The 18,288-nt window shown below is 42.2% G+C and overlaps 1 protein-coding gene across 1 annotated transcript in view; it reads right to left on the bottom strand.

Moving 5' to 3' along the window:
• KIF26A (kinesin family member 26A) overlaps window positions 1-18,288 on the bottom strand; it is a 68,099-nt gene that overhangs the window by 48,883 nt on the left and 928 nt on the right. Inside the window, 1 exon segment of the mRNA XM_035893689.1 lies at window positions 1,123-1,289. Within this exon segment, the coding sequence (XP_035749582.1) occupies window positions 1,123-1,289 (167 nt within the window).

The following is an 18,288-nucleotide window of genomic DNA, read 5'->3' as shown; positions in this document are numbered from 1 at the left end:
CTTTCCCTTTCCTTTCCTCTCCACTCCCATTGATTTCAGACACCTATCTTAAAATGAAACAAATCATCCTTTGTAGGCAACCATTTCTCTGTGTTGACTTTAAACCTGCAGCACTTAGCACAGAGACAAAACACTAATTCACACGCACCGCTCTTGGGGCAGTCAGTTCCCAACTGCTTGTGCACAGACTGTGACATGTAGGCATGTAACTCTTAAGACTCGCTGTGCTATGTTCTTCAAAAAAACAGAACTTGGGAACTTGAGCCCCATCTGAGGTCAGATTGTAACTTACGGTAAATGTCATTTTTTGTAATGGTGCAAAACGTTTTAAAGATCAAGGAAAAGGAAACAATACAATTACCATCATGATTACATGGTAAGAAGAATCCTCAATGCATAAATCTGACTTTAATGCCATTCGCAGACATACGTTTTTCAATATTGTCTCAAAACATGTTCAGTTCTGAATTAAAAAAGGAGTTTGGAATGCAAGTACAAAGCCCTGAATTTTGTTGTTTTAAATACCATCTGCTTGACAGCGTATTGCATTTAATCAACATTGCTAATTACAACAAACATTTCACAAACAAAACTAACATATCATTTTCGTTATAAGACCCAAGAATGAAAAAAAAAAAAAAAAAAAAAGATTGTTCTTGGCTACTACTAAAAAAAGAATGTCTTAAACTGTTTTAACTGTTGTTACCAACTTTTACTTGCACACATAGGCCATGCTACTGAATAAAAGTAACTTTTTTTTTTTTTTATTTAGATCTGAGTGAAAAACCCTTGTTATTTCAGCTTCTGTTCCAAGGAAACCTACAGAATAGCAGACTTGTGACAGGTGGAAATGTTGATTAAGGACTAGACTAAGACCAATACATATTTTATTGGGTTTTGGTCAATAGAGGTTCCTGATCAGGTCTCCAGAGAGAGAAATGGGGCCTCACCATCACATCCCTGCTCGGCAGTGGCAAGGCACAGTCACAACCAGGTGACCAACTCTACCGCTTGCCAACCAGGACCACATGCTACACCTTCTACCCAGGGCAGAGAGACTCAAAAGCATTTCACAAACAAGACTCATGAGCAGTTACAGAAACCAGAAAGGTGAAAAACTACCTTATGAAGAACGAAGCCGCAGCTGAGGTACCTGCTGAGACCCCAGCTGGAGCAACCAGGCTCTGGGAGGCTGCTGAGCTGCCTGCTCCCGTGGGATCGGAGTTGTTCTGCCCTGAGCTGATCTGAACGTTGGGACCATCCCGGCCACTTTCTGGTGCCGTTTCTGCCTGAAAAAAAAAAAGTAAACACATATGTACAGGTTAACACACTTGCTGAATGGCCATCACAGGGAGAAATCTCATGCAGCACTTCCAAAGAGCGTCTTTGCAAGGGTGAAGGTGAAGATAGCAGTGGCTGAGGAGTGATACAGCTGGACAAGAGTACCGCAGTAGGTCCTGCAACAGAGAAGGTAAAAACCATGACCACAGCAGATGAGCAGAATAACACAGAGACCCTTTGTGATGGCTAATGCACAGTTAAACAGTTTGACAGGCATGAAGAAATGGGAAACGATAAGCAGAACCCTTTTGTTTTACAGTGTTATTTGGGAGCTGGCAGAACTGTTTATCTGGTTCAGTTATAACTGTCAGGAATTATTTCTCAGTGGCACATCATCTGCAAGACCTATCTGTTTAAGAGGAACTAACCAAACGGTCACATTTGTAACATGTTTCCACATGAATAACTCCAAGAACTAAATAAAAAAAAAATTGATTTTTTTTAAAACATATGTACAGCCCCACTTTTCAGCATTATCTATCTTAGCAGCACAAGTGCACCGCATTTTTGTCTCCTGCAAACCGTTCCAGCGGAAGAACAGGAGTGACTGGAGATGCATCTTCTCCAGCACAATGCATCTGTGCATCTAAGACAGAGCTGGCGGGGGGGTGGTGTTTTGGGATTTTGCCAAAATTTCAGACATCTGTATTGTGAAATTGTGTCATGTTGATATCTTCATGCTTAGGCCACCAACTCTTCCAGTACCAAGTTCAATTAAGTCCCATCAGTCAAACGCTCATTGACAGTTCTGGGAAGGCCTCCTTTTAGGAAGAACCTGCTCTATGTCTAGGAGTTCTGAAGATTTAATTAAAGACGACACCACAATAAATATTTGTCAAAAGAGTTAATTGCTTCATGTATGATAATATATGATGTTTTTGTCATCTGAAATACTACTTTGACATTTCCAACTAATTAGCAAAAATAAATTCCAGAAAAGGAGACAGCCTTGCAATGAAGCACAAACGCAATTAAGTACTTCCTGGGATGCCACCAAATTTTAAATTTTGTGCTGCCATAGATCATGTTTTACAACTGCAGATATGCAGACATGGTAATAGGGCCTTCCCAGTTACATACACACCCTCAATTTTCTCATACACTGACAACCCAAACAGAGTTTTTCTCATGAGAACTGAGACAACCCCATTATTAGGTATCAAGTAAAAGAAAACTCTGCCAACTGAGCAGGGCTCGACTGATGCATGAAAGCCCGTCTGGAGTTTCATCTGGACTCATTCCGATCGGCTGAGTGCTGAATTCCCAGCTCCCAGCAAAGTCAACAAGAAGAAAGTACACCCAGCTCTTTTGAAGGTCTGCTCTTTAAAGTTTAATACCATTATCAGTATTATGGAGTGGCTGACTAATGCTTTACCATAGGCTGCTACACAAAAAAGTACTTTTATAAAGCTCACCTAAGAGATCTGAGGCTGAGACATAGAAGAATATTCACTCAGATTAACTTAATCTTAGCAAAGCTACTCACACTAGAAGCCTAACTGGAACCTTTGAATAACCCTCAGCAAAACTCTTCACTTTGTACTACAGAAGTCTCAGGAGACTTAGCGATGCAGGCAAAAACGCAGTGACCAAGCACTGCTAGAGATCAAGACTGGCACAGAAACATGGTATGCCAGCAATATGAGCAGGTACCTGAGCATTAACAAATGGAAGCGATGGATGTGTGGTCTAGACCTGTACCAGCCATGGAAAGTATCTAGCATGGGGAAAACAATGCAGCATCCAAATGTGACGTCTGAACTTCTGAGTTACATGAACTGATGCAAAACACTAATAATAAGCGGAGCTTACAACAGACTTCGCAGTTTACAGACTAAAATATACACCAGAAACTCTGGACCCAGTACGTAGGGCTCACAAATTGGCAGGCCAAGAGGCTGGCATGGGGAGCACCCAGCGGGACCCAGAAACTCTGGACCCAGTACGTAGGGCTCACAAATTGGCAGGCCAAGAGGCTGCCATGGACAGCAGCCAGCGGCACGATGGCCAGCGCAAGAAGGAAATCCTACCAGCAGCCACCAGCAGGCTTGAATACTCCCAGATGTTCTGCCAGGAAGACAACCATAACCCTCTGTCTCGTGTGTCTCAGACTAAAAATTACAGGGTCAAGATTACTTCCCAAGAGATATTTTTTCCTTTCGCTTTCAACAGGTGCTATGTTAGACAACAGGACTTTGAAACAAACAAACAGAAAAAATCAAGTTTAAGCAAAATGTTGAAAAAAAGAAGGCAGAAGCAGCAACTTGTTTCTAACCAATCGTCCTTTAACTAATGCATAACCTAAATGATGGCACAATCTAAATATGAAAGCTAAATATGAAATCTGCAGAGTTAGCATGAAACTTCAGTGAATTTTACAGCGAAGTGTAACAGATTTGTAAGAACTGACTGGAACCTGTTAACAGATCAATTCCTGTAAAAGCTATTCACGCTTAACACAAATACAAGCAATGTATAACATACATTCCTTTTTCACCACTTTCTTAATTCTATGAGAACTTAGAAACCTATATTTCTAAGAGACCAATGATTGTGGACATACCAGGCATCTAACTTGAAATAACCAAATCAACCCTGATATTTCAGATACCAGATGGTTAATATACTTTCCAAACCAACAGACCTAAGTTGGATGTCTGTAAATTGCCATTCCCACATCAGACACTTCTGAAGATCAAACTGTAATTTCTGGGTAAATCTGGAAGTTTTATTCTCAGTTCTGTGCATATGTGAAAGGAGGATGAGGGGAAGCCAAGGCAAAGACATTGATTCTTGTAAAAGGGGGAAAATGAAGACATGCAAGGTAAAATCATCAGACTAGTGCAGAAGACAACTTGTATCTTTTTCATTAAGTCCTCAATTACCCAATTAGTATTCTTAAACACAGAGGTAACATCAGTTTTGCTGCATGGTAAGAAGCTGAGAAAGCAGAAAAGTTCTTCCGAGTTTAGGATTCATTTCAAGGACTGCTTGCACCATCCAATGTGACAGCATTTTCCAGCACAACCATGTTCAGCTCTCCCCCAGACAGCTACATCCCTCAGCTGATGAGCAGGGCTCAGGTATGAGGAAATTTGTCAGGTCCGACTCACTTGCCCTCAGGCAGGAAAACTAAAGACAAGGTGATGGGACCATCCTGGGCCCTCTGGTTTGTCACACCAACCACTGCCAGGGTTTCAGCTTGTGTCCCTTACAGCTGCTGAAGGGGTACAAATAAGGGGGCTTTGGTTTTAAACTAAATGCAGGAATTACTTCATGCTTCTCACTCATCTCAACCCATGCTCTTCTGGGGACTGCACATGGAAAATTTAATTCTCCAGAGGAATGGCAGCAACTTTGCATGACTTTGTTTAAGCATGCAAGTCTACACAGGGAGAAGACTCCAGTCTGCAGCTGAGAGGGAACTGTGCCTCACCATTTATTAAATTTTCATAAAATCACTCATGATCAAATGCAGAAATCACAACCTTGTCACTATAAAGTGTTACTGACTGCACTGGATATTTAAAGTGTCATAGGCCTCCGCATCCAGAGATTAATGTTTGTTTTAATTTTCTAAGAAAAGTTTTGCCAGACAAAAGCCATTAACCCTCTGGAAACCAGCTAATCCTCAAAGGAAGGATTTCTAAAATTGCTCTATAGGACCCCCTTCCCTCTACTCGCTCCAAAGTCACATGAAAACTGGTACCAGTAAGAGCACAGCAAGGACAAGACTTGAAAATGTCACACCAGGCATTTTGCACGTGCAGGAACAACCGATGTCTCGGTGCTTCATATTGGTCCCTGTGTCACAGATGGGACGGTTTTGGTACCGGGCTCCAGCACCCATCCTGAGGACACGGGAGCAGAGCTAGGCATGCTGCATTTTTGCTGGCAGCATCCACAGGGGCAGCCGAGGTCACCTGGGCCACAGCAAGCAACAACAGCATGAGTTGTTCCTAATTAAGATGGGCAAAGGCTGGGGGAGAGGGCGGGAAGGCGCAGAGGCGACCTGACATCCTCGGGCTGTGGAGGTGGGCTGGGCAGAGCAGGGACAGCCCCTGCCCCCTCCCTGCTTCCCAGCACACAGGTTCCCTGCTGTGGCCAGACAGCAGGAAACATCTGCCCAGGTTGAAACAAGTCAGACTAGTCCAAAATTACACTGTAGAGAGGTTGGCTGTAGATTAAATTTCCAGGTACACAGTACACTGTCAGGCCATTACCATCTAAAGGACAATTACAACCCTAAAAAGCTCTTTACAAGTCTGAAGTGCAAAGCCAAAACCAAGCCATAATGCTTCCAGTTCCCTGAATATTTCCATTCTCTGGACATTGACCTTTGTCCAGGGATTCAAAAAAGCCAAGCTAGGTGCTGCCGCTTTGTCTCTGCAACTCGTGCAAAATATGTGCCTGATGACAGGCAAGAACAACATGGGAATATAAAAATCTGGGGAAAAATACATCAATCCTGGGATTGCGCTGCCATGGTAAAAGAAAACCAGAAGGTTGGATAGAGCTGCCACAGAAAGTAATCAGATATGATGTCTAAATATAACTATCAAGAACAGATTCACAGAAGAGGGAATGGAGAAAATTACAAAAGCATCAACAAGTCTGACACACATCTGTGTAATCAGAGTCAGAACTCAATGCAATTTATTTTATTTCAAAAAATTGGTCCCATAATGAAAGCATTCAGCAGGGCTTCAACAGTGAATTGCAGGTGAAGCTCTAGCAAGATCAAGCCTGAGTCTGTACTGGGGCTTTTTTTCTTTTTTTTCCATTCCCCTTTCAGGCTGGAACATCACAGCCAATTAAATTGTAAAAACTGCTTGATTGAATGATTTTGCAATATATTAAACCTACTGTCTGTATATGATAAAACAATAATTTTCTCCCTAAATGATTCATGCTAAGACTCTTATGACCTACTACCACTAACGGGAACAAATGTGACGTAAATCTCTATCTGGATAATGCTCATACTATAAACCCTTCCCTCCCGTAAGCGTGGGTAAGTCCTGCATACATCTTCCACGTGCAACGCCTCCTCCTCAGACTGCCTAGCATTCTGTAAAGTTAACTGTGCAGTATATGCCAGGTTGAAGTGAAACGTGTTCTGGATAAACTTTTTACTGCCTTCTGACAATGCTTCTGCTGGGGCTCATTATAAAATAACTAGGGCATTTTATAACTACAATACACTACTGTAGTCATTTTATAACCTGCAGCTGCAACGTGGTAACAAGAATGCCTAAACCTGTAGTTTCAGACTTTTATGTGCATCTCGTGTTCAGTGTGACTCAAATGCAGTGCATTATACCCCTTCCCCCAAAATAGGTTTTCAGCTACAAGAGCTGCTAACGCCTGGCTTATCATTGATCCTAAAGATGAGGCAGAAGGAGAAAAAAAATCAGAGAGAAGTAGAATTAAATAGAAATATGAGGGCTCATCTGCTGTCACAGTCTGGAAAGTAATATAGGAGATCCAGAAACAACCTGGGGGCCCTTGCTTTTTGGATTAATATCTGAATTACTAAGACAGGTTAAGGGTTTGGATCTTCACCACCAAAAATCACTAGCAGTCTGTGCTTCATACACAGAAAGGACCTCATCCTTCAACTGCAGGGCACATCACTCAGCTGCATTCAGAGCTGATGCCCTTGACAGAACAAGGATGGGATGGAGAAGAGTCAGCTTGCTCCCCTCTGATCAGGGGCTCCTGATCTCACCTTGGCCCAAGGTCTCTCCCAAACCATGCTCCTTGGTCCCTGAAGAATGTATTAAGGTTTGGGGCAGGTCTTGGGCAGGCCTCCTTTGTCTATGGAACATCCATTCCTTCCTTCAGCCTGCCTACATTCACAGGCTGGAAGGTGTCTGCAGCCAGGGCTCTGGTAGCACAAAGATGCCACCAAGCAGCAATGGACCTGTTACTTCACATTTTAGCCACTTGGGACAGTGGTAGCAAGCACTGCTTTTTTTTTTTTTTGTTCTTCACAGCTACCTGACTAGCAGCCACACAAACTTTACCCCCCTTTCTGCACGTGTAAACCCACCACTTGAAAAGTCAGAAGGAAATGGAAAAGGGCTATCAATAAGGACGTAGATCCTGCTGCACATCAATGCTCTCAAATTGGGACTTTTCACGGGCAGTGGATTTAAAACAGCCAGACTAGAGAAACTGTTTCTTCTAATGCCTCTAGGCAAACATCAGAAAGTGTTGCCCAGAGCCGTCCCTGCTGACATGTATTACAATAGTTACAGCCTCCAAAGCCAAAAAAAATATAGCTGTGTACTGCTCAGGGTGTTTTAATTTACCATTGTGGTTAAAATTAAAAATGAATTGTTTATTCAAGTGGACAAATATACAGTTGAATCCCTGCTTTTTGTCAGAGGCTGATATGAGCAAGCGAAGGAATTCATTAACAAGCTCATAGTAATGCAAATTTCTGTCAGTTTAGGATTGGGTTTCCTACAAGAAGACAAATGCTTTTCCATTAGGACTGACTTCCACAGGCCAGATGCGTCTCTAACTGCAGTGAAACACAGGACACATACAGAGCTTTGAGCAGGGAGAACTTGTGTTGCCTTCCTGACTCCACAACAAAATTTCTCAGTGACTTTAGGCAACTCAACCAAAATCTCACTGTGCCTTGATTATTCCCTATTCAGCAAGATGGAATAACCACGCTCCCAAGAATTACAGGTCTTACAATTTTATTATAATTGTATTATTATAATACAATACATACAATAATGTAATTATTCTGTTGTTATAATGATTGGCATAGAGTGGCAGCAAATAAAGGCAAAGGTGGACGGAGACTGTCATACCTAATTTCTATTTCAATCATGCTCGAACTGCTTATATATTAGAGGTAACTACTTTAAAGAGAATACCCCTTGGGACCAATTTTCCTGACAGCTACCACATGGCAAGGCACCCATTGACTAGCACCTTGCTTGAAGAAGTACAAACCCTCGTTATATGAAGGGAAAACTGGATCTTTAGTAAGCCCAAATCTGGAGAATAAGGTTCAATTACAGGCAAGCTCACGAAGCAGCATTAAGTTCACAAACACGGGGACAGCTCTATGTGATCACTGTGGAAGGACACTGAGCTTCCAAATTAGGGGTGGAGCTGTGCAGATGCTGCTCTTTTTTCCCCTGTGGCTGTTCCCTGCTGACCAGCTGTTTACTCCCCCCATGGAAACCATGCAACCCACATCTGCAAATGTCCCAATGCTCTTTCAAGTGGCCAAATACCATGCCAGTGATGAGGAACTCCAGAAAGACTTCCCAAATGTGAGTAGGCAAAGAAGTGTCAGGTGGGATTTGACATATGTAAGACCATGTATTTAGGGAAAAATTATCTGAACCACACCTAAACAATGCTGAACTCAAAACGGGCAGTTACAGCCCAGAGGATCTGAAGGTCATTGACAGTTCCTCTGAAATCATCTCTGAGATATAGCAGCAGCCAAAAAAAAAAAAAAACCAAAAAAAAAAACACCCCACAAAACAAACACCACACCAAACATCACAAGGCAGGGCACTGAGAACAAGAAGGGGGGCATCCACATACTGAGTACCAGGTACAGTCCAAAGTCCTGCGTCTCAAGACAGTGGTAGTGGAGTAAGGGAAATGACAGAGCCAAGCAAGTAAGTGGTCAAGAGGATGGAGCAGCTGCTTTAGGAGAGCTGAAAGAGGCTGGGACTCTGGCTTATAGAGGGGAAGGCTGAGGGGGATCTGACTGAGTTTTACAAAGCCATGGAGGTGGAGGCTAAGCTGAAAGAAAGCAAGTACATCTTTGCACTGGGATAGCGAACTCGTGGAACCTGCTGACCCAGGAGGCCGTTGAGGCAGAGTCAGAGGGAGATTAGATAAATTTGTGGTCCACAAAGAAGTACCAAAGGGAACAGACAGCAATGTGTCCCCAAGACTTCCCCAACTGTGCATGATGGGGAGTATGAGCAGGCTGCAGAAAGCAGCCAGGCTCCATGGCTCTCCCTGAACACCATGTCCAGCTCTGCTGCTGGAGACAGCCCTGGGCGAGACAGGCTGAAGCTCAGACCCAGTAGGATATTTATGTTCTTATCATTCCCATACAATCTTTTCACTAGTGTCAGCTTAACCGGTAAGCAGGAGGTTGCGCTATTCCCATAGGCCCCCACGTGTACTTTAGAGTCACCAGGAGTGGTTGGTGAGACTCAAGAGTATGTCTACACATCTACTCTGCATGGACCAACTAAACCCAGACCCTTCCAAGCCAGGCATCACAAGGGTCACCCCCCCTTCTTCATCCTTCCACTGCCATCTACCCCCTACAACAGCCAACTGCCTTGCCCAACTTTACCACCGTGACTTCTGAGAAGCAGAAGGGGGAGGTTCTGAATGGTACATCCATTATCTTTGCCTAACACCACCAAAACCACAGAAATGGACTCCTGCCCATGGCACTTTTCAAATGCTTCCTTCAACTAAGGTATCAAAAGAACAAACTCATCCAGCTTTGAGGTAGTGACAGCTATGCAAACCCAGAGGAATTAATTCATAAGCACCTGGGCAGCAAGCAAAAGTAATAATAATAACAGGTCAACTCCAGAAAATGCCTAACCACAACATCAGTTTGTATAACAGTTTATATTAACTCACTTGCCTAGAAGTATTTCACGCCTGAATCTTACAAGTACTACTTTCAGATTCAAAGCAAACCTCCAATTATTGATCCTTCGTTACACTGGGAAATTACCTCATCGTAGTTTTAAAGTTCTATTTATAAGTCTAATAATCTCATCATTGATTATGGTGACTGTATTCTAATTATAAATCCATTATCTCCTCAACAATGAAATAAAATCAATAATGCACGTAAATGGGAAAAAAGGAATTTAAATGCATACATTAATGTCATTTCAAGTAGCACTATTTTATGCACCATCTCTAACAAAACTGTGTCACATCATTAGCAATAATGTGAAAAATCTTTTTCAGTTAACAGAGCTGATTTGATGCTATGTTCAGTAAAGTGGCAATCCATTCCATTAAACACATACATATGAAATGCTTGAAACATCTATGAACTCTATCTATACATCATAAATTCTCTCCCAAGTGGTGAAATAGAAAAGTAGATACATTTTCTACTGATGCTTTTTAAACCTCTTTTCAGAAGCTACCACCCAGGGCATTTCACTGATTCCAGTTGCAAGTAACAAAGAGCATCAATATTTGCCACATGCTCAGCTGCTCATGCCACAAAACAACGGGAGATGCTTTCGGCAGCGCTCACGCTGTGCACAGCTTGACTACCTGGGGTCCCACGACCTCAACATACCATCATTCCAGCACACAGCCTATGGAGCAAATGTTAAACTGCTTTCTAAAAAAACGTATGATGTTCAATCCTATTTTACACAAGCAGGATGACTGGGCAATCCACACTTGCATCCAGCCATGCAAATCAGTTCCTTCCATGTGGTATTCAGAGACCACTGCAAAAGAATTCCTTTCCACCAGCCTGTAGAATGCTAAGGTCTGAGCTGAGCCTGAATTTATCTGGTTTCTCTGCTGCATTAACCTCTGAAACCAAAGGGCACTATTCAGCTGCAGCCCACCCTTCACAACCCATGTAGCCAGCGCAGAACAGCAGCAGCCTCACAAAAGCACTTCTACATCAGCTATACGGAGTCTTTCTCAAATGTTGGGATGACACTTCTGAGCTCCAGCCAAAAAGTATGAGCCTTTCTTGTAAGGTGATTTCTGATGTTGGGGTGGCGCAGGATGCATCGACTGATCATCAGTTCGCTGGCGACTTCATAATGGAGCATATGCACCAGATAAACGGACCAGCGGGAAGCAAAAGAAACTGAAAGTGAAGTGAGTGAACAGAAAAGGCCATACCAAAGAAAGTAATTCAAAGGCAAGAGTAGAAAACTTAAACATCTGGGGTAAAAAAAGGGGGGGATTTATCATCTTAGTGCAGCTTATGATACACGTGCTGGCTCAGAGAATGACCTGTGGGCCAAAAGTAAATCCCACGGATTATCATTTGCACATAATCTCTAAAACCTGCTTGTTTTAAATCTACCCCTGATGAGTATAGGTGAAGTCTGGGCCAACATTCTTTATTATTGCCTGTTGACTTCAATTGTCAACAAAGGCGAGTATGGACCTGTTTTCCTGTGAGAGCTGTAGTAACAACTGCTTAGCCTAGAGGGGCGAAGGATCAAAAGAACTGGTTTCAGGTGGTAATTTGAGCCACAGGAGGGTCTGAGTCCTGAGAACAGGTAGCCTGTCCACACTGTAAAACCAATAGTATGGCAGAAGTGTCAAATACACAATATACAGAGATGCAATCCACACCCTCACCTAAGAAAATGCTCATTTGCATCTTGTAGCCCATACCCCTCCTGACAACTCTTAACATTTTTTCCTATGTCAGTCTGATACCTGGGGATACTTTAAGAAGTAACTCCATTTTCACCTTCAGCATCCTACACTGGGGGCAAGCTATGAAAAAAAGAGCATGAAGACCTTGACAGCCACACAAAACAGAAGGCTATGTTTTTATCTGCGTGTTTAGGGCTGAATTTCCAACCCACGCTTTCTAAGCCGGTCTGCTGGGCCAGGGTCTCACTGGCTCTGGATGCAAGGTGCCTGTAGCAGCATTCGTCCCCCCACATCACACCCCTCCCTCTGCATTTGCAAGGGCAACACAAGGCGATACTGCCCAGCCAAGAGGCAACCGTCTCAGGAAAAGTTTCTTCCATGGGGGCTATAAATTAGGTTGGTATGAGAAAAGCATTTAGTAGCTTGGATCAAAACGTTTCCTTCTTCTGTTCAGACTTGTTACGGAGAGTGACCAATACTAGCTTTAAAGATTTATTTTTTTTTTTGCCACCCCCTTTCCTTTATGTACTTTCTCTACAAAAGCAGTAGCACCAACACCACTAAAGCTAAAGGGAAAACAGAAAAGCCTCTATGCAACCTGGATCCCACCACCCATCTGGGGTTTGCTATTAACTTCTGCAGAGCCAAGATATTATATGTAGGCTGTGAGAAATGTCCCAAAGCTCAAAGTCATCCAGATGTCTCACAGACAAGATTTATGGTCAAAGCACTATATTTTAATTGTTTCGTTACAAAACGTATTTCATGCATTGCATTAATAAAAGGTCACTGAGAAAGCTATCAAGAAGGATTTTAAAAATTAATTTAAAAATCCATTTGGTATGACATTTCTCAAAGTAAAAAAGTAAATGCTGGCAAGTAAATCTTGTCATTCTTCTGTTTTCCACAGTCAGCTTTTTATTGCATCTTCTCAGCAAAATGTAAGTCATCCTTGCTATAAACAAACAAAGAGGATTTAAGGAAAGGCAACAGAGGCTGAACCACCCTCAGATGAATCCATCTGGTTTACATTAGGGTAAGCAGGAGACTTATTCCTAAGGACTATGGGAAAGCTTGAATTGTGACTAAAATAACTTTCAGACATTTTTCACATAAAACAAATGAACTCTAACTTTAGAGTATATGCACCCATTTACACACGCTATGGGCGAACCTTCCCTCACTGAACCAGGCCATAAACTTACACCTAACTTGAAATTTTTGAATACACTCAGGGACATAGATTGGTCTATTGATAAATTTACAATTTTATATACACGTGCTTTAAGAGTTTTACTTAAGTCACTTTCAATTTTCCAGTGCTCCAACTTTTCCAATGTCCTAATGGTACATTTTTTAATAAATTCTTAAAGCAACTTAGAAACTGGTAAAGATTCAAGGAGCCACAATATTTTGCCTTACAAGCAGTACCTTTTGTATATATTCGAACTGGAAATACAGTGTGGCAAGGACTTTATTTTGCATAGGATGAAAGAAAAAGCAATTTGCAAAACAAGCTCTATTTCACTGTGATGCCTTTGCAGCACATGGCGTGGCTACTTTCCCACTTTTATGCAGTACATAACACTGCATACTAATAACACAGCCAATTGAAAGCATACAGTAAGACCTCTTTTTTTCCACAATAAATGCAGATATTTCTCATAGGCGTACAAGGTACTGTCAGTGGTTTTAATTTTCTACCTCTCAGTCAGATTCCAACACACGTAGGAAGCCTGAACTCCCCTTGCTCCTCTGCTTCTGTGTTAAACTGCGTGGCGATGCTGAGCACTGCTAACACGTTTTTTCATTTGAGTAGTAACCTTATATTCACTTGTCAGGTCTAGAATTCAAAACATCAATATAAAACTATTTATTAATTAAAGTTGTCAGTCGTCCACTGCAAATCAGCTGTCACCCAGAGTTATACCAGCTCCCTCCCCTCCACAGTGCTCGCTCTCTGGTCAGACCACTTATCACTGCTACTGGTGATTATTTTTTGTAATTTTTCACAACAGGCCACTTGGGTAAACCAGCTGATTACATCTTCACCTTTTGCACCTTGCTTGCAATCCCAGTCTTCCCCTCCCTGGACCTTCCTCCAGATCCTTAATTACTGTTTTTCTTCATGGCTCCCAAAGCCCACAGTTATTATTCTGGTTTGAGCAGCACCTACACTATGCTTCAAAGACACATTCCTGTTCAAAAAATTTATAATCTATATAACAGATTTTCACACTTGAACTCCAAACATATATTAAAAATTTACGATGTCCTGCACTTCTGACCCCAACATTCAGCCCAGAAGTGTTTTCACAACCATAAGTGACATTACAAGGTAATACATGCGAGTTTGGGGAGGGAGATGAGAAGACCAGAAATCAAGTCTTTTTTTTTTTTTTTTTTTTTTTTTTTTTTTTTTTTTTTTTTTTTTTCCTCCACAGACAATTCCACTACCGCCACTATTAAAACTAACCATAAATAAAAAACATGGAACCTGGAGAAACGTTTGTAGGTACGAGCTGTCTGGGGTTTTGGCAGCCATACGCTGCCCCCCTGCACAGCACTGGGCACACGGCACCCCATGCTGGCCACCCAAGCAAGGGTTTGCTTCACGACACCCACCAGGGCTCTGGGAGGGGCATCTTCAGCAGACAAGGCAAGCCAAGACAGAGAGCCAAGACATGAGAAGGACAAAGCACCTCTTGGAGGTGCCTGTTGCTCTCCACAACTATAAAGGAAGCCTCGGTAATTAGCTTAGACTAGACACCTGTCTTTTTGGCAGCCAGAAATAGTTGAGCCAAACCCCAGCCTTTATCTGTGTCTGTCTCACCATCTAGAGAAGGAATCACTTTCATTTTGGACAGAGCACCAAGTTAAATCACTGAGATGTAAAAGCACCTGGGTAACAGCTTCCTACCAGGGAGTTCGGCACTTGTTTCAAGAACAACCCTTTGGTAAGAAAACAAGGCAAATTAGGGACTTGGAGTGAAATGGGTGTATTTACAGAGTGGTCAAAATAACTCAAATTGCTTCTGGAGTGTAAACTCCCAAGGGAAGGGACCATCTTTTTCTTCTGCATTTGCATGGTATCTTGCCTACACGGGGCTGTAGACTCCAAGATGCAGTCACATTACACATAATAAATAATACATTCAGTGCTGTCCTTTCTACTGCAACTCTTGTGGCTCCAGAATTCCTCTGACCAGACCAGCTTCACCCCACAAGAAAATCAGAAAGGTTACTAGAAGACAGACATCTCCAAAAAGTATGTATATCCACAGCTCTCTCCTGGGTTCATCTTAAACCTAAACCCTGTTTCCAACTTCAGGTAAGAATAGCCAAAATCAAAAAATAAATAAACAAACCAAGAAAGCTTTTCTAATGGGAAAGGAAGTTCAGACAATCAGTAGAAGTCAGGGATTCCCAGTCTTTGCAAAACTGTAAGATGAGGCGAGAGGAGCATTGGACAAGAATGTCCTGCAGTGGATGCTGTCCTAGGCAACGGCTAGACTAGCCGGTTCCTGAAATCCCTCCAATCCTATTTCCTCTAACACCTGTGATTCCTCTGGGGAACAGCATAAGGGAAGCACTTTCTGCCTCACCCACCCAAATAGCTTCATCAGACACAAGGCTCTTAATACAAAAGGCAGTAGGAGAATTCAGACAGACACAGAAAGCACAATCTGGGCAGAGATGCACAACAGAGTCATTTAGGCTTAAATGAATAAAAAAAAAAAGTTTAAAAAAAAAAAAAGAGAGAGAGAGAAAACAACTGAAGCCTAGCTTCTCTCCAAAAACTGCTTCTAAATCTAAACTGTCCTTGCAGATGACTGGATCACATCCAAGCAGCCTCCAACACTCACAGTCTAACAGTGTTTGTCCTTTCATTAAAGGTCACTGTCTTCCAGGCTACCAAGTTTCTTTGCACATCTCTAGATCACACTTAGGCTCTGTTGCATTATACACATTTTTCCTTCACAGGGGTTAAATGAGGCAACTCAGTTTTATCTTAGAATAATGCAGTGGTTAGGGAAAACCACATCTATCAGTCAGCATGGCTAAGAAGCCCTGCACAGCACTGGGCACACGGCACCCCATGCTGGCCACCCAAGCAAGGGTTTGCTTCACGACACCCACCAGGGCTCTGGGAGGGGCATCTTCAGCAGACAAGGCAAGCCAAGACAGAGAGCCAAGACATGAGAAGGACAAAGCACCTCTTGGAGGTGCCTGTTGCTCTCCACAACTATAAAGGAAGCCTCGGTAATTAGCTTAGACTAGACACCTGTCTTTTTGGCAGCCAGAAATAGTTGAGCCAAACCCCAGCCTTTATCTGTGTCTGTCTCACCATCTAGAGAAGGAATCACTTTCATTTTGGACAGAGCACCAAGTTAAATCACTGAGATGTAAAAGCACCTGGGTAACAGCTTCCTACCAGGGAGTTCGGCACTTGTTTCAAGAACAACCCTTTGGTAAGAAAACAAGGCAAATTAGGGACTTGGAGTGAAATGGGTGTATTTACAGAGTGGTCAAAATAACTCAAATTGCTTCTGGAGTGTAAACTCCCAAGGGAAGGGACCATCTTTTTCTTCTGCATTTGCATGGTATCTTGCCTACACGGGGCTGTAGACTCCAAGATGCAGTCACATTACACATAATAAATAATACATTCAGTGCTGTCCTTTCTACTGCAACTCTTGTGGCTCCAGAATTCCTCTGGCCAGACCAGCTTCACCCCACAAGAAAATCGGAAAGGTTACTAGAAGACAGACATCTCCAAAAAGTATGTATATCCACAGCTCTCTCCTGGGTTCATCTTAAACCTAAACCCTGTTTCCAACTTCAGGTAAGAATAGCCAAAATCAAAAAATAAATAAACAAACCAAGAAAGCTTTTCTAATGGGAAAGGAAGTTCAGACAATCAGTAGAAGTCAGGGATTCCCAGTCTTTGCAAAACTGTAAGATGAGGCGAGAGGAGCATTGGACAAGAATGTCCAAAAGAGTGATTTTGGCTTAAAAGAAAAAAAAAAAAAAGTTTAAAAAAAAAAAAAGAGAGAGAGAGAAAACAACTGAAGCCTAGCTTCTCTCCAAAAACTGCTTCTAAATCTAAACTGTCCTTGCAGATGACTGGATCACATCCAAGCAGCCTCCAACACTCACAGTCTAACAGTGTTTGTCCTTTCATTAAAGGTCACAAAAAAAAAAAAAGAGAGAGAGAGAAAACAACTGAAGCCTAGCTTCTCTCCAAAAACTGCTTCTAAATCTAAACTGTCCTTGCAGATGACTGGATCACATCCAAGCAGCCTCCAACACTCACAGTCTAACAGTGTTTGTCCTTTCATTAAAGGTCACTGTCTTCCAGGCTACCAAGTTTCTTTGCACATCTCTAGATCACACTTAGGCTCTGTTGCATTATACACATTTTTCCTTCACAGGGGTTAAATGAGGCAACTCAGTTTTATCTTAGAATAATGCAGTGGTTAGGGAAAACCACATCTATCAGTCAGCATGGCTAAGAAGGAAGAAATCTGGAGCTGGCTTTTAGTGAATTATTTAAGACAAGAATAAGGGCAGACAAGGAATGAGCAGAGAAATGGAAATATTTCAGCTTCCAGAGAGTGCAGGCTTTTTAACCCTGTAGCTTTCCCATTTTTTTCTACATTTCTGTGATACACACAGAATTTAAAAGATAATTAAAAGGTGACATCATATGCCTTACAGTGGCCAAATTGATCCCTAATGCACTGAGCAGCATTTGAGAGAAAAGCACTCATAGCAGCAGTTCCTCATAAGCTACAAAGAGCTGAATGGGCCATTTTTCCCCTTTTCTCAAAGTAAAATCATCGGAGAGTGATCTGACATCAGTGAAGATTCACTGGATTTAAACAGGGACCCTTCCCTCAGAGATGGGATGTGTGTCCACTCACAAATTTCCATATGAGTGAGAAGTACGGGAGGGAAGAATCACATATCCAAGCCTTTTCTGGAAGGAAACACAACAGCCACCCTGCGAAAGTAATGTTACACAGCGGCATTCTTAAATATTTATCTCTGATGATGTTGGAGCTCAACCAGCTGAAGCTACCAAGCAGTATTAGGCAGTGTTTATATACAACAGCACATAAGGCATTATGTTAAATTTAAAGCTGCTTAGCACCAATGTACCTGGTCTTGCAAGATCTGCTACAATGTCTTTAAGTGAAAACCATGACTTCCATTCATACGCATTTCATCATTGCTCAAACTCCCCTATTCAACTACCATGGGAAAACAGTTTAGGAATAAATCTTAGTCAAAATCAGTCACTATATCCCCCTTCTTGGCACAGTTCCATAGGTAGTCACAAATCTGTAATGAACTTGCTTTTAAAGGTAACATGCACCTCTATAAAGCTTTTTCATTTCCCACAAGAGTTCTTAAAATATACACAGAATACAGGAAATCAACATCAATGCTTAAAATCCAAGTGCAATGACATTTACAGGCACGTGGCTCTGAAGCAACCTTCTGAATACCCTCCTTTACAGCAAAATCTTTTGCAGCACATCTAACCTG

The sequence above is a fragment of the Egretta garzetta genome, unplaced genomic scaffold, assembly GCF_000687185.1.
Source record: "Egretta garzetta isolate BGI_Z169 unplaced genomic scaffold, ASM68718v1 scaffold185, whole genome shotgun sequence".
In the NCBI taxonomy this organism is placed as follows: domain Eukaryota; kingdom Metazoa; phylum Chordata; class Aves; order Pelecaniformes; family Ardeidae; genus Egretta; species Egretta garzetta.
This window is presented reverse-complemented; position numbering and strand designations above follow the sequence as displayed.